This window comes from Augochlora pura, chromosome 10 (assembly GCF_028453695.1).
Source record: "Augochlora pura isolate Apur16 chromosome 10, APUR_v2.2.1, whole genome shotgun sequence".
NCBI classification, from domain to species: Eukaryota; Metazoa; Arthropoda; class Insecta; order Hymenoptera; family Halictidae; genus Augochlora; species Augochlora pura.
In genome coordinates, this window is record NC_135781.1 from 16,249,710 (window position 1) to 16,274,051 (window position 24,342).

A 24,342-nucleotide genomic window follows, 5' to 3' on the forward strand; every position below is an offset into this window, starting at 1 on the left:
ACATTTCACAATGTTTTATCTGCACAGTATTATAATAATTATGAATGGATGTTCCAGTATGGTCTAGTGTCATCGCCTGTCAACACAATTTACAAAACAATAGAAAAGAACTAATAACTTTTATCAATTACTTGTACAAATATTTTTATATCCAATGGGACACATGTCTTATTATTACATTCTAATGTTAATTTCATAGTGATATCATATATTGAGCATATTTTTAATATACAACGAAATCCAAATTGTACATTAAATTAATTGAAAGTTATTAGTTCTTGAGATCGTTTAAACTTTTCAACACATTTCGAATATCTCAGTTCGTAAAGGGTATTGTTAATGTAAATTTTAACATAATATATTAAGCATTTTGAATGCTATGTTAATGCTTAAGCTACAAGCAAACAACAAAAAGAATGTGTATTCATAACGTAAAAGTAAAATGTGCGCTTAAATTATTGCATTTCAATAAAATTTGAAGCGACCAAAACAAATTATGAAATTTATTACCAGCTTCATCAGTATGAGTTTTAAAAGCTCCTAGATGGTTTAATTAAAATATATTATGCTCAATACAAATAATGATGATATTACCTTAATGCATTAATGCATGATTGTTTTATTTCCTTCTATATAAATTCTTTCTATGCTTCCTATATAAATTCTTAGCATCTTAAAAGATTAAACTTTATATTAGACATAATATATTATAATGATATACTATTCGAATAATTATTTCGTTGCCATCTAAAAATATTCTTAACTTTCTTCAAATTTTGTATTTTCTAAAATATTAACGCCATCGAAATCAAGTTATAATCTTTTACGAACAATATGTGCATTTCTACTAACTTATATTCCTTTCTTTCAGTTTTCTTTACAAAAGGTCTCTGTTTTGTTATTGAAAGCAATAACAAAATTACAAAGGTAAATTTGTATCGCACCCATTATTAGAGAATTTTACACTACGTGTTCCTTTCTCTTATTGATTCCGTGCTTTCTTAGCAATTGGCAGTAACAAAAGTAACCAGATTAAAGTGTAGCATCGATCGACTTCTAAACAGAAAGAAAATTGTATGATCAATTCTGCTTCATACACTTGCATCGCAAACTACGAATTTTTAGGTAAATTTCTAGACAAAATTCTAAACAAATATTTACAATAAATATTCAAATGTAGCAAGAATTTTTCTTGACTTCCAGAATCTATACGAAATTCTGTACGTATTTTTACACAAGTAATAATAAAAACCTTCAAGTATCATCAATAAAAAAAAATATAGAACACTTCCAACGGAAGCTTTACAAAAATTAAATAAAAATTCCGTTTCACCGTTTTTATCATTCTATATTTATATTTTAATTTATTCTGTAGAAAATTAAAATGAAGGTGGTCGATATTTGGATAAAAACTAATGTAACCTGGATAAGTGATGCAAGTGTAACCATCGATATGTTACCACATTCATAGAAAGCAGTATAAACATGAAAAAACTTGTTTAACTACAAAATAACCACCTTGCCATTTATTAACAGTACTCGTGTTATCTTTACAGAAAGATGTCGCGGGTTCGCGAGGGAATAGGAGAATAACGGTGAGTCAGAAAACGCGGTACAGAAAGACCTTGTACTCGTATAGAACACTTAAAATACTTCTTTTTTTAACCCTTATGTTTATACCTCAATCTAGCTGTGGACACTTCTTTCATCGCTCTTTATCGTGCATTCACTTCTTTCATTTACTCGCATATATCACGTCGCTTACTCGAACGATGCACTGTTTCTCATTATCGTTGTTAGGCGTGTGTTCCAGCGGGAATTAAATAATGAGTAAAACTTTTGTTTTCTTAGAGAGTAAGAAAACAGGCTCACGAGAAATTATCACTTGGCGTCTATTTTCATCTTTTTCGGCGTGGAGCTCGCCTGTGCGCGTGTGTCCGAAGCCGATCTCTTCATCTGAGGATTGCTCTTTACAGCTGTTGTGGGATCTGTTGGTAAATTATTGATTGGTTATTCACTACTTATAAAGAAATTATTTTAAAGTTATTCCTATGAAAATCTATGGTAAAAAAATTATGGTTTACTGCTGGCATCAGAAAATGTTTACACTAATAAGGGTTTGTTGTATTAGTTATTTAATAATATAATAAAATAAAAAGAGTATATATTAACCTTGCAACCACCTCACTTGTGTCGCTGGCCCATATCCTTTATCGTTTCGTGCTGCTATTCTAAATATTATGGCCGGTTTTGTAGTAGTGTCAACGTGAGCAGAACTAAGAGAACTGTTTGTCACCGAACAGGAGTTATTCGAACCGCAATAAACTCTAATAAAGGCTAATTGATTTGGAGTCGACAGAATTGTTCTTGGTTCCCCATCGTTATTCAACGCGGTACTAGCACTCCGAACAGCTAAGTAGACAGAATATTCCAAAATAGGTCCAACGTTGCTGGATGGTGGTTCCCAGGAAATTTGAGCACCTTCAGCGGACTTAGAGATTTTTATAGCACTAGGTGCTCCGGGGTAGCCCGGAAGACACGTTTTGAATGCGGATACCTTGAAATATGAGAAAATTTGATATAGTAAATTCTCCTCAATTGTTCTTCGACTTATAAACAAAAATAAATAACTTGGAAAAAGAGGATACGATTATTCCAGCATTACAGCTCGTTTTTATAGTTTACAATTACCAATAACTACAAAAACAAGTTGCAAGGGTCGAATAATCATATCCCTTTTCCCCAAGTTGTCCATTTTTGTTTACAAGCTAAGGGATAATTGGAGAGAATTTATTGTAGTTATTATTGAGTTTTTTAGAACATTCGCAATTATTTTATTTACCTCGCTCCAAGCACTTCTTCCACAACTATTCACAGCAGCGACTCTGAACTTATAAGCTGTCCCAGGTTCTAAAGCCACTTTGGTTCTTCCCTTGAAAATATCCATATTCAACGACTTCGCTGGAATATCTAAATCTATCGGCTCGTCAGAAGTTAGATAATAATGTTGTACAGTAAAACTTGTCCCCTTTATTATACCCACATCGTACCATTCTGCTTCTTTCTTTTCCTCTTCACTCTACAAATAGTTATTAAAGAATTTATTTCATGATCATTTTTTTCATGGCAATCAATGAACTTATTTGTTAGTACTAAAGGTATTATTTTACCTGTTCAGTTTTTATTTTAACTGGTTGTTCGGCAGAACCTAAGGCAGCTGTAGCTAGTGTAGTCAATGCTGTAGAATCATCCCCACTTTCTGATCTACTGTCGCTTAATTTATCCTGCTTTAAAGTTTCTTTCTTAACAGGTTCTTCTTTCGCTTCAATTTTGATCGGTATCATTGGTTTTGGAACATCCATTTCCTTCTCAGAAGGTGAAACACTACTTGTGGATGATATTACTGGTTCCGGCATTTTTGCTTGTTCCATTGGCTCGTCGGGTTGTTCTAATTTAATATCTGGTGTTACAATGGGCGTTGTTACTGGTATATTTACATCGGCGGGAGTCATAGAAGATTCCGCAGCCATGGATTCATCATTATCTTCTAATTTTTCCATTGAAGAATTTTCCTCAGGGAGGTCCATTGATGGTTCTGAATCTTCATCTTTAGCTTTCACTGCATCTTGACTATCATCTAATGAAAACTGTGATGCACTGTCTTCGGGTGACAAATGTTCAGAAGCTGGCGATTTTTCATAATCCTTCACGTCATTATGTTCAATTTGTTCGGTTTCCTCGTTCTCCGATGGATCTACAGCGTCCGGCATAGATGTGTCTTCTAATGGAGTTCCCATAGGTTCTGGTGTAGCAGAGATTTCAGTTTTGATCTGTGTTTCGTCTAACGATGAATTAGTTACAGTCGGCATGTTACTTTCAGTTACTGGTTCTGCGTCATTGGTAGCTTCTTCAGGTATTTCACTTTCATCTGGTTGTGAGTCGATTGAAGGTTCCGGCTCCATTTGCAGTTCTTCTGTAGTGCTAGTTGAAACAGGAACTTCAGAAGCAGCCTCTGAGGTTTCAGGATGTTTTGCATCACTTTCTTCTATATGAACATCGTCGGTGGTTGTAGCACCAATATCTTCTTCCAATTCCGCAGATTCAACAGTAGGAGTTATCTCCTCCTGTTCTTCCGTTGCGGGATCTTCGTCTACATCCATTTTATCGGTCTCCTCATCTTCAGATAAAAGAATATCTGCTTGTCCATCCATTTGAGGAATCACAAAATCACCATTACCAACGACTTGCATAGTTTCGCCGGCTCCCATTTGAGAAACTAAAGCTGCTGCCGTGGTGGCTTCGCTACCATTACAACTATTATCTATTTTACCATCTCCCGCCCCAGTATCATCTGTAGCCACCATAAAAGACAAACTACCTGAAGGTTCCTGAACTGGATCTATTAGACCTGCTTCCGCTGCTAATGCAGCTAATGCTGCATCAGTTGTGGCAGGACCATCGGTTGTAGATGCTAAAGTAGCTGATGGTTGCTTTTGCGATGGAACAAATAACATCTTACTGGTATCTATCGCATCTGATGCACTTGAAGTAGTGACCACTGAACTACTCGTGGGCATCAGAGTAACCGTTTTCGCGCCAATTCCTCCAGACATTTGTAATGTTACAGGTTTACCAGACACTGTAACAGCTTCCGGTGTTTTCTGTATTTGCGGAACAGTAACGATTTGGTTCTTTCCAGCGTTAAAAATGGCTTGTGGGCTTCCTTTTGTCGCAATCGTTACTGTCTTTGGTACACCACCCTGACCTGGAACCGTAATAGTAATAGGCTTCCCAGCAGTTCCACCTCCCATTGCCCCAGATGAAACTACGATCATCTTCACTCCTTGTTGGTTTGTTACGTGATTAGTAGCTGACAAAGGTAAAACATTTACGGGTGTAGTAATATTACTCGTTTGTCCGTTACCAGCTTGAGATGTAGTAACAGCCTGTACAGCTCTTAAACCAGAACCTGTTGTAACTACAATTATTTGATTACGACCAACCAGGCCACCATTATTTCCCGGTTTCGTAATCATTATTGTTTGCTTGCCACTAATATTTTGTCCTTTGCTCATTGCGACGATGCTAGATGTTTTCATGGTAGTAAGAATCTTAGATCCTGTTACAGTATTTGGATTTACTAGTCTTAATATTGTCGGTCCTTGATTAAGAGGTTTTGCACCCGTTGCTTGAACGGCCTTACCAGGAATAAGACTAACCTTAGGCATACTGGTTACCATTCCTTGCCCAGTTTTAAGAAGATGTACAATTTGAGGTTGACCAGCGATATTCTGACCTGGTTTCTGAAGAATGATTTGTTTGCTTTGCTGCGGAGATGCAGTTCTCAGTACTGTAGCTCCAGGTGCAGCAAAACGTATTTGTTGACCGGGTTGAGCGTTTTTCATTCTAATCGTATTGGCTGTAGTTTGCGGAAGGATTGGTACATTATTCATACTTATTTTGGGAGTTGCAGCAGCTGCTGCGGCCAAGGCAGCAATACCTGACATTGCAGCTGGTGTTTGACCCGGCGCTGTTGTATTGGTAGGCGGAGCCTGCTCCGTGGTCGTTGGTGTTGAAGTAACGATTGGTGAACGAATTCTAATAAGATTTCCAGCTACTCTCGGTGTCATTGGACTCGTTGGTTTTGTTGCAGCTTGTGCTGGTACTGGTTTTTGAACTGGACTTTGTACAGATGATTGTATTCGTACTGGAGTTTGCGCTATGGATGGTCGTACAGAAGTTGAAGTAGATGGAAGAGCGGCAACGGTAGCAATGGGCGGAGATGTAACAGGAACAGTTGCAGGTGTAACCACTGCTGGTGTAGTAGTTGTTGTGGTAGTAGTTTGTGTGGTAACTGTTGGAAATGTGCCGGTTGTAGCCGGTGGCATATCGTATTTCTGAATTTGCAATATATAATATTGCGCTGATGGTGTTGCTGTCCAACTAACTTCCAATGTTTGAGTAGATGCCCTTACTAATTGTACTCTGGATGGAGCAGGAGGTATACTAACTTCAAGATACCATAAATCTTTGCAGCAGACCTAAAAAATCATGTTACATTAAAAAATAGATAAAACTGATCTCGTACTAACAAGTAATTGTACGAACTAACAATAACCTGATTGTTCCAAGCTTTGCGATATCCATCCCTACCAGACCATATATAGAGTCTGCTATGCACTCCAACTGCACAGTGACCAGCACGAGCACGAGGAACATTATCTTCCATGGTATCAAGTGTTAATTCCTCCCATGTCAATGTTTCTAAAACAAAATTTACATAATTACTTCCTTAATTAATATGTGATAATGCACATATACTAACTTACCTAAATTTAAACAAGCCAATGTACTTGTGCATTTCCATTCCTTTTCATGGGTTGCAACTTGAACATCCTCAACAAGTGGTACCCAACCTCCGAAAACATACATTCTATGACCAATTAAAGTGGCAGTGTGAAGAGAACGTGGTAATGGAGTAGGTCCATGAACTACTGGTTTGTTCCAAGTCATAGTATCAATATCAAGAAACCATAAATCACCCAAGCGACAACCACTCATACCACCATAAATTACCAAGCTTGTTTTTCCTGTTTTCCGATCTGTATAAGCTACTCCACTATGGGACTCTCTGGGTGGTGGTTCAGGCCCATAAGTGTTTGGTATATCCCAAGCTGTTCCACCATCCAGGAATAGCTCAAGGGTATACAGTTCATTTAAATATTTCGGTATGTGATTTTTTGGATCATCACTTGCATTTGATAAACCTCCAAAAACAAAGACTTTATTACCAATAAGGGTAAAACTATGCCCCAAACGGGGACGTGGAACAAGACCCTGCTTTGGTGGTTTTGGTCTTAATCTTTTCCATTCCCATCTGCTTGCTTGAAGTTCATAAAGTTCATTAGAATATTTCCCATATTCTATCATACCACCAAATACCAAAATCCTGGTTCCATCAACAACAAGTCCAAATGCTGCACATCCAGGTGGAATATCACCTTTTGTCAATGGTACAAACCATTGATTAGTTGCTGTAAAAAGTACATATAGAGGGTACTTTTTTATTTACATAGATTTGCATAATAAAGAATGTTTATTTAAACTGGATTAAAATTACTAATTAAATACAGAATAATTAATAAATATTGCTATAATAACTGCAGTATAAAACATTGCTCATTCTATTAATATTGGAATTAGTACTTAAACTTAGTTGATAGTTTATTGACTAACTCATCAATTACTCTAAGGAATAAAAGATAATATTAAACATTTTGCTCAATATATTTCAAATTATACTTAGTAAACTCTTAAAACTTTAGAGACTAATTATATGAATTATATCAATATATTATTCTTATTTAAATAAACGCTTGTATACAGAGTATATCATATTTTATAAAAATGTTTAAGATTAAATTCATAGTGCGCGCCAAAATATGCACCCGCATAAGTATTAAAATATGACAAGAGAGAAGAATGCAGTGGGCTATTATGATACGAAGGGGATGTAAAAACGCAATCCGAAAGAGTGGGAGGAGAAATAGGAACGGAAGGAAAAAAGACAAGGAAAGGTGAAACGTGAACGTGGAACGACAGGAAACACGGCGTATCAGTGGTGGGGCGTACAAGACAGCAATGGCCGCTCCCGTAGAGTATACACATGAAAAATGACAGATCGCGCCATTTCTATGTATGAAACCCTTTCGAAGTCTGTCATATCAAACTGAAAAATCCATAGCTGGGATACAATCGAAATATATGAAACACATATTAAGAAAACATTTGACGCGAACGAAATTCGTGAATTCCTCGGTGATCCGGCCGGTGACCGTCTTGACAACGTATGTCGCCATCTTTGATCGCGGGAATCATCAAGAATGGCGCGCACAAAAGACGCACAGCAGCGATGCTACTTACCCGTGTTATAGACATGAAGCTCGTCAACAATGCCCTCGTTTCCACCGCCGAAAACAACCATGAGGTCTTTAATAGCGACCGCCCTGTGTCCATGTCTGGGTCTTGGCTGGGGCCCGGTCGTATTTGTGATCCGCTTCCACTTTAGTATGGGTGCCGCCATGATGACCGTTGATCACATCATTTGTTCATACCGCGCGACTATGAACCACCGAGTTACCCCTGGAGCAGTAGGGCGCTCGATGGTTTCGTAGATAGTGCGCCCTTCCTTATCTTGGAGCTTTGTCACCTTCACTGTTCACGATTCGTTTGCCCCCAGACTTGAAGGAATTCGAAAGTTCACACACTCGATGAAAACGTACTACTCTCGATTTTCTCAACACCGTCGATATCCGAACTTTTCGATTATAACCTTCCTTTATTGGTAGTATTTCGCGAACTTTCTCTCCAACACTGTCCAAACGAAGGATTCATAGGGACGTGACGCAGAGCGATAAACTTCCGATAAGAGTTTAAAATTACGAAAATTCCATACGAATCAGGAGACGTCTGTAACGCAACACGTATGTACACTGGCGATCAGAATACTTTTCCACTCCCACTCCAACTACCAAACTTACCAACGAAAATCCTTGCCCTTTCTTAAGTCGTGATACTCAATGGCCAATTCGCAGCGCCATGCTTGTGGGTGGCAAAGCCGACAATTTATTCTCACGGTGCATGTTCAATTCATACGTTCTATGGATAAACTGTACACAGATACAACATTATTTACATATTTTAATGATTTTATATGTTTTTGTATAAAAAAAAACAATTAACTGATTACAGAGTATCATACCATGATTGTAAGAATATACAATAAGAGTTTCTTTAATAAACTGTAAAGAGATCTTAAAAATTTCTTTTCTTCCCACTTTGTTTATTTGTGTTAACTATTCATGTGTTATTTCATTCACACATACAATGAAAACAAATGTAAATGCAACCTCAAAATATATAAATTTAAATGAGTCAAATGATATACACATGCATATTCCAAATTAGCGAATGAAAACGTAACAGCAGACAAAATAAATAATGCTATACCTAATTATATTTAACCTTTCGGTAGAATTATATTCTTCTCTTAATTATGTATGATTTAAGTGCCAATAAAATCTAAATTATCGTTAAAATAGAAAACATAATTTGTCAAAAAATCGGATGAATCGAAAGCGCGCCAACAAGACTAATTAATTATTGTTTCTGTCGTTCTCTGTGTTTGGCTCTGCAAGTAGGTCACTGAATATTATGATATAAGAAAAAGATACTAGTATCTCTGTTGCCTGTTGGTAGTAAGAGTGGGGTGAAGAAGTACAATACCGTCACGGAAAGGGTCTGCGTGGCGCTAGTGAAACGGAGCCACCTTATAAAGGTTGTGTAATGTCATATAAACGTTAATCCTATAAAGATAGACAAAACTTCCTCCAGTTTTAAAGAGTGACTTGTACTCAAAGCGCCACCTAGTGTTTTACGAATCACAAGATAAGAGCAAAAAATATGGATTACTTCCAATTATTTGTATTTATCGTATAAAAGTCAGTCAGAGTATTTGGAATGTATTGAAAAGATTCTTTTAGAAAAAAACTAAAATCCTATGAATTAGAACTGCTAATGCAAATCTGGCAATAAAGACGCACTTTCTTTCGTAGATGGCGCTTTTAATGCAGCTAGTTGGCGGAGTGTTACATTGACTTCAACTGAATTTACATGCCCGAGGTAGATAGCAGAGTGTATAGAGTAAATAATGTTGCTGCCACTACACAGAGAAAAAAAGTAATGATGCGATTTTTTTGCATTGTAAACATGAACTTTTTTAGTAATACTGCTGTGTAAATTTTAATATGTATTTTACAGTCTAGTGGAAATTTATATTTAGTTTAGTATGGCTAAAGCTTTATTCGCCATATGCACTCGCTGCACCAGCGCCACATGAATCTTGTTAGACAGAGTACTATACTACTTACTATCCATTTGACTTAAGATTGAAAGAAAATACAATAAGAATGGCGACGTTTGTAATTATATGAGAAACTTTTTATTGACTCATTTAATGCCGGGTAAAATTGTTTCTGCTGGCAGTATGTTTAAGTAAAAACACTTAATAATTCTATCATTTTTGTAAAGAACAATAATTACAAATCTAATTGAAAACAGAGACTAATACATAGTTTAAAGATCTTTAGTTGTTGGCACGCACTATAGCAAGATATGCATAAGAAAGTTGTGACGGAAGTTCTCCTCAATTTTAAGATAAATAAACAACGGAAGTGCATCTAAACAGTAGATTAGTTTAGGAAAAGACTGGAATTTAGTTCTTATTCGCCTAGTCGTATTAATATTTCGGCAGTGTATTATCTGTCCTACTTGAGATTAGAGCAAAACACAACAAAACCACGTGACTTTTTCAGGAACGTAATGTGACACTAGAGTGTAGATGAAATAAATTAACCTTATAGACCAATAACCATAATACATCACGTTTAAATAATAACTATCGCATTAAGAAACAGACAAGAATATATGTACAATCAGATATACGATTAAAATACACATGAATTTTGCGCGTCGTTTTCTTACAAGAATGAAAGTCATTAAAATATTTTAGTTTGACGTACTATACGTAGATACGGCCCTGCTCAGCACAAAAGAGGCCAATGGGAGAATCGTCACGTGACCGCCAGTACCGCCATTGTTGTTGTGTTTTGCTCTAATCTTAAGTTGAATAGACAATATATATTTTTCACGTTGCACAATCATCGTTAGAATCAAATAGGGCCCTGATTATATACTCGACTGGAGGTTAATCTACTAACATTCCTCGTGTCTGCTTCAAAACGAACACAGCTTTATGTCTGCTTTGAAACTTCCGTCAAACTGATGAAAATCGGCGCGATTAAAGATTTCGTAATGTACTAATAATTACTTTACGAATTACGATGAATTCCCCTGTATAGGCGGCTCGGTCTAACGTGACGAACATTCAACAAGAGGTTTTTAGTACTTGCCGAAAAAGCTGTTGCAATCAGTAGTTTGACGGCACGCACAAGAGGCCTCCGCAATCTTCGTCCACCATTGAACACAACTTGCGTCGGTAACGACCGCATATCTTACCAACATACATTGTTCTAGGGTTTTTTGTAAGTTTATTCCATAAAAGAACGTTACGCACGGTCACTATTCAATAGCTTATGACTTACGATGTCTGAATTACGATCACAGAATTTTACTAAACTTATAGCATTTCTTATCATTTTAATGATAAGAAAAAAAGAATGATTTTATTCCACTGCACATTCATCGAATGTAATTATAAACAGTCGGGTGTAATCGATATAAATACATATGTACAATAATAGATCCTGCTCTTGCTCAGCTGCAGGCCGCAGCTCGATTCGTTAGCGAGGATTAATATAGAGATTTCTTTACTCTGACTGGTTGGCGATTTACTGGTGAAACAATTCTGTCGTCATAGTCAAAGAAAAAGAGAAAAAGTAGCAAGTGAGCAAGACAGCATAAAATCAGCAAAACTACATGTGGAACAAGTTACACCGAAGAACGATGTATAGTAGTTTGTTTCACTCTTCAATGCTTGCGGTCTTACTCTTTACGCACATGCACTCAGTTGGCGCTCCATCATAGGCACGCGGCGCGAAATTCGATTTTTAAAGAAGCTCCAAATAATAGAATCTGTTCCTTCATAGGATTCTCGAAAACATATTTGCGAAATCTATTTTTACGTCTATTTACTATTTAAAAGATCCATTTTATACTGACACTAATTCATAGCCATTACCTCCATGTAATTATCGATTTCGAATTAGCTATAAAACGAACGACATCCGATTTACGGAAGATTGGAAATCGAAAATTACATTGATTGCCTGAGTCTCACCACGTGAAGGTTGCTGGACTGTAGACTCGGAAAGAAGTCAGAACGAAGCAGAATTCGTTATGGCTCCCTTTCTTACAAAAGCTCGTAATATTCCTGCTCGTAAAGTTTGTAGCATGTTCATTGCTATTGATTGCTATTCATTTGCTAAAAGTTTCATGCGAATAAAATAAAATAAAATAAAATAAATATAAATAAAAAATAAAATTATTTAGAATTAGTTAATAACTAATGAACATTTGAATTTTCGTTACTCATGTACAATTTGCAATGTATATTTTACTAATGCACAAAAGCGATGATCTCCCTCGACGCCAGAAAGCCACTTAAACCTTATGTGATAATTATTCTCCTACAGAAATACCATCACCAACCAGGAAAAAGAGTAGAAAATTTTGGAAAAGTACAAGACTTTTTTTATAAGACAATTAAAAGACGAAAAATTATTTCTTTAAATACAGGCTCAATGCGTTCAAGGTGAAAGATGCGTTCTAGTTTTTTTCATAAAAAGAAGAACGTTACAGAAAACAGTTAGCAAAAAAGAGTCCTAAATCCACTCCAACATTCCACCCCATGATTAAGTTTAATGAAATTTACGCAATGAATTTTTGAACGAAATTGACATTTATTCGCAACGCGTAGAAAAACCCCACGCAAGGCTATATTTTTTTTGAACTCACGCTGAATATCTACATTACACATTATCTACCTGCCTGAACGTCGTAAAGCTAGGATAGATGCGTCTCTTCGTTCAAGATGGGTTCACAACTCGCAAGGTATTAAAAAAATCCATTGAATCTGCCCGCACTGGATATAGACCAAGATCTAGTAGCGCTGTTTTTTGTTCATAGAGATGATGTTTCACGGTCTTATAGTGCAAGGTCAGGTACCTCCGGCTATCTCGTTTAGATAAACGCGATTACAACCGCAACGCTGCTAATTACTATTTTGAGAACTCAAACAATCCGTTAAAAATTGTTATGGTAATTCAATCGTTGTTAATTCAACTCGCAACTCTAAGAAAACATCGCGGATGCCAGACTGCGGAGCGTTGCAGCTATAACAAGGGCCCTGAAAGATAAATGTAGCTACTGCAACGCGATCATTCCGCAATGCTAACTTTGAAATTGATTCAAAGACAATACTCTAATGCAAAAATCGCAGTTTGCATGGGCGTCTGGAAAGACGAAAGGCAAGCTACTGCAATACGACTATTTCAACGCAAAGCTAATACAACGAATAGAAATACAAAAGATTACTTTAAGCCTTATCACTCCAAGAATTTTACAGAACGCTGGAACGCTGGCTTAAGCTTGGCAGTATTACTGCCGATTGGAGTGATAAGGATTAATATTTAGAGGCAACTAGTCTGTTGACTTTGCAAAATCTAGGAAAATTGACAAAGTAGAAACGCGATTAGTTCGCAATGCCAAATTTGAAGGTATTCTACTCGACAATTTAAAGAAAAATTTGGACCGATCTCAACGTTAACTTAAATTTCTGTTCAAATAATTAATTATAGCAACGCATGATTAATTCGTAACGTTATGGCAAATCGCGGCTGCGCCCACCCGAGCCGTTTGTTGCAGTAGCAGCATGGGCGCCTGAAAAGTCGAAAGACAAACTACTGCAACGCGATTGCGTAAACGCAACGATAATTCAACGAACAGACATTCAAAAGGCTATTTTTCGAAAGCAAGTGGACTTTAAAAATCTCAAAAATTGATGAACACAACGCGAAATCATATTTATTCGCAACGCTACGTTTAAATCTATTATGCACAGCAAACAAGATGAAATCGCAATTATTTCATTCACAACGCTGCGCTCTAGAGAATTTATTTCAATACTAATGGAAATTGTGTCTATTTTATTTGGAACGCTAATTTTTGCCTCCGTTCAAAATTGACTACAGCAATGTTTGGTCATTTGGCAACGCTATTTGCAAACCGAGAACGTACTTATACTATTACAACAACTATTATATTATTTTAACAAACGGGTACAGTCATTAAGTGGTAACGAAAATAAGGTGACCTCTCTCGACAGTTTGTCGGAAAGGCCTCTTCGGCATTTAACCTTTTTTTTTTCGACGATTCGCCTGATGAACCTAGGAGTCTACACGTGCTCCGTAGCTAGAAGAAGACCAACAATTTCTGAAACAAAGAAACAATGTCCCGAAAAAAGCCGATGATCCTGCAGGTGCAATGGAGCCGGTATCGTTTCGTTTCGAAAGCTCTAATACCCGCGCGTACGCGACCGCGATCACGGAAGCTAAGAGGATTTTCAAAAGATCGATTTCGAACCATGCATGGAATGTCATGCACCGTTCAAACAAAGTTCGAATTGAATCCTTTGAGCCCTACCGATAATTGACCATCGGGCAAATTGCGGCCTACCCGAAAGAGAATGACGGTCAGCCCCGGCCGTACCTAACAGTTCACACATACATGCTTTAAGGCAAGTTACCTATTCTACCTATTGTTATATTTCGCGTATGCCCATAGTGGCGAGGTCGCATACCTGAGTCACCCTCGCGGTGACCAGGTTTAGAATAGTAACTATTGTTATATTTAAAAATTGAAAAAGCAATCATACCAATACGCTCGCTTCACGATTGACACACACGCGCTGAGGTGCTATACCCTGTGGAGAACATCCAGAGACACCTCTGACACCCCACATGATCACATTCATTTACAACTAAGGTACATTTCAGTTATTGAAATGGTCTGACAATGTTAGGTATTTTATAATAATTGAAATATATTTTCCCGTGATCCTAATCGACTAGTTGTTGTAGAGTAAATGCCATTTCGTTAGAGTTGCATTTGACTCTTGTGAGCTTTTATTAGAATCGTGAATGAACATTCTATACATATTCTATATAGATACACATTGATTGACACTAATCGCATAAAATATGTTCGATTCGAGTTAATTATGATTTTAAAAAATTGATTAAAAATCCACTGTCTAACTACACATATACATACACAAGTGAAAATTACGTCGTGCACGATACGCTAGGCATTGTCAGTTGCTATGTTTAACCCTATGTTTCACCCTTCCGAGTAATCTTAGGCACTCAGAAGGATTCAACGAGCATAGAACCTCAAATCTCTGAAAATTCTATCTAAAAAGTGTCATTAATTTTGGGGTAGAGATACTTTAAATACATTAAAAAATGATTACGTTTCTAAGAATAATTTCAAAGTATGTTTAAATACGTTTAATTATTTGATAATAATAATTTCAAAATGTGTACAAACATGTTTAATAAAAATTTCATAACAAGAGAAAGTCGAACTTTATTTTGAACTTTAGCAAATATGTTTTACTTATCGGGGACCGTCTTTCTGCACGTGAGTTCTAATACAGTTAATCGGAAGAAAATTGTTTAATATATTGGCACAGTAAATGTTAAATTATTAAAACTTGAAACAAACGTAGAGAATCGCGGCGTGCAGGAAGACCTTAACTAACTAAAAAAAGGGGTTTACCACTCAAAGGATTACCGGTACTATACTCATAAAAAATACTACAATTTCTACGTAATAGGATAAATTATCTGTCTCAGGATCTGTAATAATAGTAAGAAATTCGATCAAATACAATCGCAGAAAAATCCATGCTTTGGTTTAGTTAAATTCTTGAATAGCTCAGAAATTTAAATATTTCAACAATTCAAATAATCAATATGACCGATTGACAGAATGACCGAATAACTAAATAACTAATTAGACAAATGATCGAAAACCGCAATGATTAAATGTACCGATTAGATACTGCAACAAAATAGTACCTTGCATTAGAGTGACCGACGAGTAACACAACCGCTGCGTTCTAATGCAGCCGAGTAAATAAATTCAGGAAAGTCAAATTGATGGTTGCGGATTATCACCGCACCATGGTTAGTGGTCGACCTCAAGTCAACGATAAAAATTCTTGAATACACAAATCCATTGTGCGTATACAAAATCGAATTTCTTGCAGTAATAAGTTCTTTTTATTTCTGGCATCTTAATATTTGAAACCATACTTCACTATGTTCTACGGATCTCTTGGACTAATACATTTAAATAATCAAAAAGCATATACGTATATGTATATCTCGATGTGGATAGTTAATGTTTTTTATTTTAACGAAAATTTTTAATATTGCTTACATTTATGAATTATGTTAATGAAGTTCTGCCACCATCTAAATGTTAATTAAATCTTTATTATTTTCTACCAACGTTTCTACCAACGTAAATGTTAATTAAATCATTATTATTTTCTACCAATGTGTAATTCAATTCATAATAAATCTTTGTGGAGAAATTACGTATATACGAAACGGGAATAATTTATTTATTAGTTTGACAATTCCGTATCGAATACTGATTGAAATAGTAAGTATTGAGTAGGAATACTTAAATCGTATAGTTTATTTATACAAAACCTTTTCGGTACATTGTTTTTCGCTAATTACTTTTTGATTTTGATTAGGTGCAATTTGTATTTTATTAGATGAAAAAATAATGTATATTCTTCACAAAACAAAGAAACATATAAAAGCTTATAATAACTTATTAAAGAAAAATGAAAATAATACATAATTCATTTTCTAAGTATTAGATTTATATATCAATCTACAAATCATTCTTTAAACTATGTTTTATTATATTAGGAAATTGTTTTTTGTGTTCTGATATAATTTGTAGTATATATATATTGTTTTCATTTTTTGATAACATTTTATTATATTCCTCCATAAGCTTAATCCCACGTTCAGTATCATTGACAACTTTTAATTGTTGGATTGGCGCTAATACAATGTTAACCTTAGCAGGATGCTGTGAATTCGTCAAAACATTTACAAGGAACATATGTATTTACATAAAGTACAACAGCTTTCGCAAATATACTGGACGCAACAGATTTCATTTATTTCAAAGTTGCAGCTCTTTACAAATAGAATTCACGCCACGTGTCTCAAATAGTACGCCAATCGAACGAATGCGCGGGAAGAGTGAGGCCGCAAATACAGTAAAGTAAGCCAAGTTAAGTTTTCTATCCATGTGCACAATACACATAGACTCTAATGGATATCATCCTGTTTCTCTACATCGTATCTAGATGCGCAGTAAAATGGTGGGGATGTGCGAGCCAACTTAGGGAGCACGAAATGTGTGTAGAAATAGGATACGTTACTGTATTTTTCGCATTATCTTCCAACTATGTACATATGTTGCAATTATAAAAATCTTATGATAAGATTCTGTGTTTACACGCGAACTTATCTACAAAACTATAATAATCAGAGATAATTAATAAACAACATTCCAATTAATTGCGAAAAAACATTTATTAAATATGCACAAGATTAATTGTACAAATCAGAAATTTCTAAAATAAGCATACAAAATTGTAATCTTAATATCTACTGAAATTCATTAATCTCTACCCTCATTTTCAAAATATACTTTATATTGTTCTTGTATGAAGTAATAACAATATAAACATAGTAAAATGCATCACTTCTTTTCCTTGGTACATTATTGAAGGAAACATTTTTTTAATATCTGGATTCATATATTCATGTTTCATGATATTTACAATACTTTTTGGAATGACATAATACCTTTCACATCTAATACAGTTAACAAATAGAAAAATTGATACTACATTTATAATGTATTTCTGTATTTAATTTTTAGATGGTGATAATATTTCGATTGCTAGATTAATTAATATAAAAATATGGAAAAAAATTATCGGAATTGTACAGGACTTATTCTTAAACCAATACATTCTTTACCAATTAATGCAACTTCGCATACTTTACATACTGTGTCTTTAAACTGTGGCAAATAACTTGCTCCACATAGTGGGCACTTAACTTCTGGTTTTCCTTTATAAATTGGAACAAATGTACTAGCACACAATGAGAATGGATTATGTTCATCATACGCCAATTGGTGTTCATCCACTGGGTTCTTGTCGCATGCCTGGAAAATAAATATAATTGAAAATATATTCTAATACAATTGTATATTCGTACATTATATTCATAAAGAAATACATACTTGTAAAATTTTTCTAACTTGTTGTGCTAAATCTGGTTTAGGTCCTAATTCAAGCAATTTTCTACCAAAAGATGCAGCAGTCTTGTAGTTCTTTAATTTGAAGAACATATTTACAGCTATCCGCAAAGTGAGAATTTGATGAACCGGTTGTAAACTGCAATGCGTAAAGTAGGCTGCCATTTCACAAATGCGTTTTTGTTCTGCTAGAGTGGCTTTAGGTAGATTTTTCCTTTCAGTTTCCATCTTCAAACCTAAAATGTATTCCCTACAAATCTGAATTAACTGTTGTGCTTCTGCAATGTCTTGTCTTGAGTCCACAACCAATAGCGGCACGCTAAGTAATATTGCTTGGAACTTTTCTATTGCTTCTGGGAATTTTCCTCCAGTAGTCAAGTGATAACAAATTTGGAGCCTCTGGACTAAATCTGTAAGATGTAATCCTACTGCGGGCAGACCACTTTTCGGATTTGCTTCTTTCCAATTTCTTTGAGGATAAGCGTATAATGAAGGTATACTGGGCAATGTATCAAAAGCTGTTCTAGCTCGTGCAAAAGTTGTCATAAAGAGATTCTCATATAAAGCAAATTCAACAATGCCAACTTGATCATTTAGTAATCTAAATGCTGTTTCAAATGATCCAGCCAATATATGGTCAACAACTAATTGGGAATTGTTCATCCAATGTTGTGTCGGCGGTACACCTTTTGTGGGTGGTGTATAATAACCATCTTCTGTCGCAGTGGCTGAGGCTTCAAGTTCTGGAGGTAGATCCACTTCTTCAACATCCCATCCAGCACTTTCTTCTCCCTCAGGTAGTTGTTCCACTTCACCACCTTCTTCATCATCTATTCCTAATTCTTCATCATTACCCCATCCTTCAACGGGTACAGCGCTATCATCTTCCGGAGCCAAAGCAGCAGCCACTTGGCTCTTTCCACGTGACAGCATTGCACCCTCAAAGAAACCTTTGGAGACTGTTAATAGTGGCCAGTTATTTTCAGCTTGTTGGATAGGTACAGGTGGTCGTAGATACACTGCTCCTTTTTCTAGAGATGAAAGTTCTTCACTCATCGAACTGTATTGCTCATCGTCTTCTGGAGATGAAATACCGTGAACCTTCTCTGTTACATAAGCTAGAGATGCTTGACCAGAATTCTAAAAATAAGAAAATAAATTGTAAATACTGTAATAATCAATTAAATCTTGATTAGTAATTGTAAAAATACAAACCCTTAAAATCTTTGCACGTTCATAAATGTCACCAAGTAACAAGCTACCTTGATATTGACCAGAGACATCCTTCCTAATTTCTGCGATTTTTATCATTTTACGTAATTTTTCCAAATTGCCAGTAATGAGATAAAGGAATGATAACTTCTCAAAATTCTTTGTTCTTTGGTAACACATCTCTACAACTTGATGATTACCTTGCAACAAGGCTGCTTGAGCCAAACTTTCCCAACAAGTTTTCTGATCAAGAGACCTTGCTGCCTCTAAAGCAACTTCGATATTTCCGCATTCAAGGGCTAGACCGAATCTAGTTTTCTCATCTTTAACAAAGTGCAGAGCAACTTCAGGATATCCCTTTTGTTGCAAGTATGCAATTATAGACTGACCAACAAGATTTGCATTTCGAACCATGTGCAGTACTTCTTCATATTTTCTATTGATCAAAGCCAGTTTGAATTTATATTCAGTTGGATCTATTCTAAGAATTCGTGTTCTGGACTCTCTGTCCAGACAATAAACTTGATTGCCTTTAACTCTGGTTACGTATATTGGTAAATCTAATGTGCGAATGATTCCGTGATCACCATTGTTAATTGCATACTTAATGTGATTACTAGTGGTATATATAAATACTCCAGAATCATCCCATGCTCCAGATTTAACTCTAGTATTTTCATGAATGGAGCATAGGGATTCCAATCGTCTGTTACAGATATTAACTGTATGTTTTGCAAGCAGAGCAACGTGGGACATGTCACTAGACCACACAACGTATCGGCATTTAGAAATCTTTACTTCAGCTAATGTTCTCTTCTGCTGAACATCGAAGAGTGTTACTTGATCAGCATCACGTAAAAGAAGCATTCCTGTACCAGCATAGAATATTTCATCACAGTTCTGAATTTGTACCTTCTTAGTAAACTCATTCTTCAAGTTCTTGATGATCAACTGCAATAAAATAATATATTGATTACACTTAAATGTTTTTAATTATATTTTACATAATACATACCGAATAACCTCTGTCCAACACAGCAAAACGATTTCTTGCAACCCAAATAGCAGTGACACCAGAATCACGTTTTGTGTCTGCCTCAGTGATTGAATCACCCTCACGAGGTATCATACACAAATCATAAGTGCTGTTTTCAATATTATTGGGTGACCTTGTACAGATTAAGACGGCATTCTCAGCCTGATTGTAGGACATACTGTAAGGACGTGTCTTTCCACCTCCACGCAGTTGCATAACAGAAGTATCTTTTGAAGTAGTAAAGTCTAATTTTCTAAGAAAACGTTCTTTTACATAGTAAAGAACATTCCCATGTACAGCATATGCTGGACGTTCTCTCTCAAGTTTGAAAATAATCATTCCAGAGTCATGACCAGCAGCAAAGAGATTTAATGTAGGATGAGCTGCGAGAACCCAGAATCTTTCATGTTCTCTTCTAAATGTGTGTAAACAACTACGTTTTGTCATGTCCCAAACACGAATACTTTTATCCTCTGAATTTGAAAGAATTAAATCTTGTCTAGGATGGAACAAGACACAAGACACATTGTTGTAATGACCACGACATGTGTCTACTTCCCATGCTTTGGCATCATTCATTCTCCACATTTTAATTTGCCTATCATCAGCTCCAGAGACAATCAAGGGCAATGTAGGATGAAAAGCTGCCCAATTGACGCCACGATCATGCCCTTCTAAGACATGCTTTACTACAGCATCAGCTTGACCAAACAAATCAGTTGCACCAGGATTTTTTAGATGATCCTCCAAACCTCCTGGACCAGGAGCTACATTCTTTTTTCTTAGGCCCGATATGTCCCATACTCTAACTGTTTGATCTAATGACGCTGATACTATTATGTCTTCTGTAGGATGGAATTGCGCACACATGACATAATGATTATGTCCAGTTAAGACACAAATGCAAGTACGACTTTGCCAGTTCCAAATACGGATTGTTTGATCATCTGATGCACTAAGGATCCATGGATATTCTTGATGAAATACAATTGTCCTGATATAATCTAAATGTCCTAGTAACGTAAATATGCATCTCCGTTGTTTGTAATTCCAAACTTTAATTTTATAATCATCACCACCAGATACAAACAGTGGTTGTTGATTGTGAAAACAGATTCCACGAACAGGTCCATCATGTTCATCGAATTTGTCTAATAAAGTGCACATGCGATAGTCCCATAATTGTATAACTCCATTGTGTAAACTGAAAAAAATATTTATGTTACAGCTTTGTAATATTCCTTTACTTAAATTATAAGAAGGAATGAATTATTAGTATTATGTTTTAACATAGTTTTTTATTTCATTAATTAACTTCGTCCACAATTTGTGTAAGTAAAGATGTATATGCATTAAAATAAAAATGATGATAATGAAAGTTTGCATTTACCTTGCAAGAACCCAAGGTCGTTTCGGATGAAAAGAAAGTCCTTTTACACGAGCGGACTTTGTTTCAAATTTCGTCAACATCTTTTATTAAGTGTCAATAAAATAATATATTTAAACACACATACGCTTCCTAACCTTTGAAAATTTGACACGACTGAAGACACGTCACTACTGCCACGAAATACACTATTGTAATAGATACATATTCACTTGGTACAATTTTGACAGTACTTGATGGCACCCGATGCTACCACAGAAAGATAATTATAGAAGAATTATATCTAATATTCGTCATACAATACGTATTTTAATGAAAGGTATTTTATTTCAATTAAAAATTTGTCGTAGAATTTTATACACAGAAATTTTTATCTTATCTGTAATGTAAATTTAATAGATAGACAATGATACCACAAATGGAGGTAAAATAATTGTTCTAACATTATTGAAAAAAAGTTACAAAAAGTTATAATAATTACAGTATCCAATAAAATATTAAATTGAAATTGTATGCATCAAAAATAATTGCGAACATACAACGTGAACGCACATCTTTCAGAATCTGGAAGAACCATGTGCCACATTTTGATTGGTTCAAAATGTAGACATATTGTTATAACGCGCATGCTCATTTATAAAACACTGTTTTGTCGTCTGGTCTTTTACTATCAGTCTAGAAAAATCTGTGATCTGTTCACGTATTTTGAAAGTATTATCAGAATTTTTTATAAAATTATGATTCTACGTAACATATTATGAAATAAATTATTTAAAGTTCCGATTTCTTTTTATTTTTAAAACAGAGAGAAGAGGATTTTATATATAATATCTTTACGTATTTACATGTTGACGTGTAGTAGTGGCCGGCACATTCAAGTAGAATAATGCGAAAAACTATTGATGTTGTTTTTCTTCATTTGTTGAGTTTATTTATCATACTTTATATCACTGTCCCTGTCGAGTGTAACAAAAAACAATCAAGTGAAGAACTGAAAGCACAACAATTTCCTCCTTGTGCAGCTTGTAAGGTTTTAATAAATAGTTTTAAAAAGGTAAGTTTATTACGTTTTACGTATTTGTATGGAAAGGAAAATATAGTAGAAAATATAAATCGTTGAAAATTTATTATCAATGCTTTGTATATGTAAGTACTCTGGATAATTTTATTTTTATTCATAATCATATTATTCATAACTATATTCTCGTTTAAATATGTCATTGGAATGGTGTTTTCATATTCTACCAATACAATTTTTGTTTTATAGGGTATAGAAAGAACTAAACGTGAAAAATTTGATGGAGGTGACAGCGCATGGGAAGAAGACAAGTTAGGTTCATATTCGAAAAGCGAAACCAGATTAATAGAGATACAAGAACACTTGTGCAAAGAAGTTGAACGGGGTGAGACTCAGTGTCATGCATTAGCAGAAGAATTGGAAAGCAAGATAGAAGATTGGTGGTTTAATAATCAAAACAAACATCCAGATATTTTTGATTATATATGTATTCAAGAAACAGAACGGTGTTGCTCAAAAGATCATTTTGGACCACAGTGTATACCATGTCCTGGATTTCCAGATAAAATTTGTAATAATAATGGTAAATGTAAGGGAGCAGGCACTAGGAAAGGAAGTGGTGGATGTTTCTGCGATAAAGGCTATCAAGGGGATAGCTGTTCTGAATGTGATATTGGATTTTATGAATCTTATAAAGATGAGAACAAATTATTATGTTCTGAATGTCATAATGCTTGTGATGGTCCTTGTAAAGGAGCAGGACCAAAAAGCTGTGAGAAATGTAAAGAAGGTTGGCAGATGATAGAAGGGCAAGGATGTGTTGATATTGATGAATGCATAAATAATGATGAATATTGTCCTGGCAATCAATTTTGTATCAATAAGGAAGGAGGTTACACATGCTTAAGTAAGTTATATAAAATATATTTCACTAAAAGTTGAAGAACTAATTTTTTTTATTTTATGTAGGTTGTGACAAAGCTTGCAATGGTTGCACTGGCGATGGTCCAGATATGTGTATAAAATGTGCTGAAGAATATCATAAGAAGGATAATTTATGTATAAGTATGTTTTACAATATATATATAAAATAATAGATATCCTTTAATGTAGAAGTTGCAGCATTATAAATTATTATTATAATATATTTTGTTTCTTATAGATTCTGATCTTCTGGGTCGCAGGAAACAAGAAAATATTGCCAGATATGCTACCTATTTTGGACTTTGCGTAGCAACATGTATTATCTTTCAAAGAAATATTTATATAGCGAGTGTAATTGGATTATTAGTTGGACTCTACATATCAGTTTCTGAATACATGATAGCTCATAGTAATGTTCAAGATACTACAGCAAATTTGGATATTCTCGGTCCAGCCTAAATTTGATTCTGTTTTATTTCCTAATTTATGAAATTGAATATGTAGCTTAATTTAATCATAAAATAAATAATTTTTTGTTATTAAGAAACCTGCATTGCGTAAACTAATTACTAATTTGCGTTTCAATGTAATTATGTAATATTACGAATGAAAGGAATATATACAGCAAAATATTAATTATTTTTTTATACACTTGTCACTATTAAATTATTAATTTATGTAACTGAGGTATTTTATACACAAAAGTTATTCAATATATAAAAAGTGAGATGCATTTTTGAAATTATAGTATTGTTTCATTATATTTGTGACACTATCCAAAATATTTAGCAGCATACCCTTTAATTTATTTTAAATTATACT

At 34.9% G+C, this 24,342-nt stretch overlaps 3 protein-coding genes across 7 annotated transcripts; 1 reads left to right on the forward strand and 2 right to left on the reverse strand.

The window, feature by feature from the left end:
• Positions 1 to 1,849: 1,849 nt before the first annotated feature.
• Positions 1,850 to 11,053, reverse strand: Hcf (Host cell factor). Of its 5 annotated transcripts, XM_078193441.1 has the most exons (10): positions 10,971 to 11,053; positions 8,541 to 8,669; positions 7,924 to 8,469; positions 6,330 to 7,034; positions 6,113 to 6,264; positions 5,501 to 6,041; positions 3,171 to 5,419; positions 2,843 to 3,079; positions 2,173 to 2,557; positions 1,850 to 1,988 (listed from the first exon to the last, which is right to left on the reverse strand). In XM_078193441.1, the coding sequence occupies exons 3-10, from the start codon at positions 8,081 to 8,083 to the stop codon at positions 1,882 to 1,884; spliced, it is 4,536 nt and encodes a 1,511-aa protein (XP_078049567.1). In that variant the 5' UTR covers positions 8,084 to 8,469; positions 8,541 to 8,669; positions 10,971 to 11,053; the 3' UTR covers positions 1,850 to 1,881. The 5 variants fall into 5 exon arrangements, with proteins under 5 accessions (XP_078049567.1, XP_078049566.1, XP_078049562.1 ...); XM_078193440.1 differs by having other exon boundaries at positions 3,171 to 6,041; positions 6,119 to 6,264; XM_078193436.1 differs by having other exon boundaries at positions 3,171 to 6,041.
• A 6,141-nt stretch (positions 11,054 to 17,194) lies between these two features.
• Alphacop (coatomer subunit alpha) lies at positions 17,195 to 21,772 on the reverse strand. Its single transcript, XM_078192703.1, has 5 exons — positions 21,582 to 21,772; positions 20,171 to 21,395; positions 19,159 to 20,106; positions 17,929 to 19,083; positions 17,195 to 17,850 (listed from the first exon to the last, which is right to left on the reverse strand). Exons 1-5 carry the CDS (start codon positions 21,659 to 21,661, stop codon positions 17,614 to 17,616), a joined length of 3,645 nt encoding a protein of 1,214 aa, XP_078048829.1. The 5' UTR covers positions 21,662 to 21,772; the 3' UTR covers positions 17,195 to 17,613.
• A 458-nt stretch (positions 21,773 to 22,230) lies between these two features.
• On the forward strand, positions 22,231 to 23,979 carry Creld (Cysteine rich with EGF like domains). The gene is made up of 4 exons (XM_078192066.1): positions 22,231 to 22,632; positions 22,846 to 23,503; positions 23,566 to 23,661; positions 23,759 to 23,979. Exons 1-4 carry the CDS (start codon positions 22,465 to 22,467, stop codon positions 23,977 to 23,979), a joined length of 1,143 nt encoding a protein of 380 aa, XP_078048192.1. The 5' UTR covers positions 22,231 to 22,464.
• Positions 23,980 to 24,342: the final 363 nt, after the last annotated feature.

Coding starts and splice junctions, on each gene's coding strand:
- Alphacop (XM_078192703.1), bottom strand. CDS start 21,661: ATGTTGACGAAATTTGAAACAAAGTCCGCTCGTGTAAAAGGACTTTCT. Junction 19,084..19,158: donor AACGTGCAAAGATTTTAAGG/GTTTGTATTTTT, acceptor TCTTATTTTTAG/AATTCTGGTCAAGCATCTCT. Junction 17,851..17,928: donor AAGTTAGAAAAATTTTACAA/GTATGTATTTCT, acceptor TTTATTTTCCAG/GCATGCGACAAGAACCCAGT.
- Hcf (XM_078193436.1), bottom strand. CDS start 8,083: ATGGCGGCACCCATACTAAAGTGGAAGCGGATCACAAATACGACCGGG. Junction 7,035..7,923: donor GCTTCATGTCTATAACACGG/GTAAGTAGCATC, acceptor TACTTTTTACAG/CAACTAATCAATGGTTTGTA. Junction 6,042..6,112: donor CTTGGAACAATCAGGTTATT/GTTAGTTCGTAC, acceptor ATGATTTTTTAG/GTCTGCTGCAAAGATTTATG.
- Creld (XM_078192066.1), top strand. CDS start 22,465: ATGCGAAAAACTATTGATGTTGTTTTTCTTCATTTGTTGAGTTTATTT. Junction 22,633..22,845: donor TAATAAATAGTTTTAAAAAG/GTAAGTTTATTA, acceptor TTTGTTTTATAG/GGTATAGAAAGAACTAAACG. Junction 23,504..23,565: donor AGGAGGTTACACATGCTTAA/GTAAGTTATATA, acceptor TATTTTATGTAG/GTTGTGACAAAGCTTGCAAT.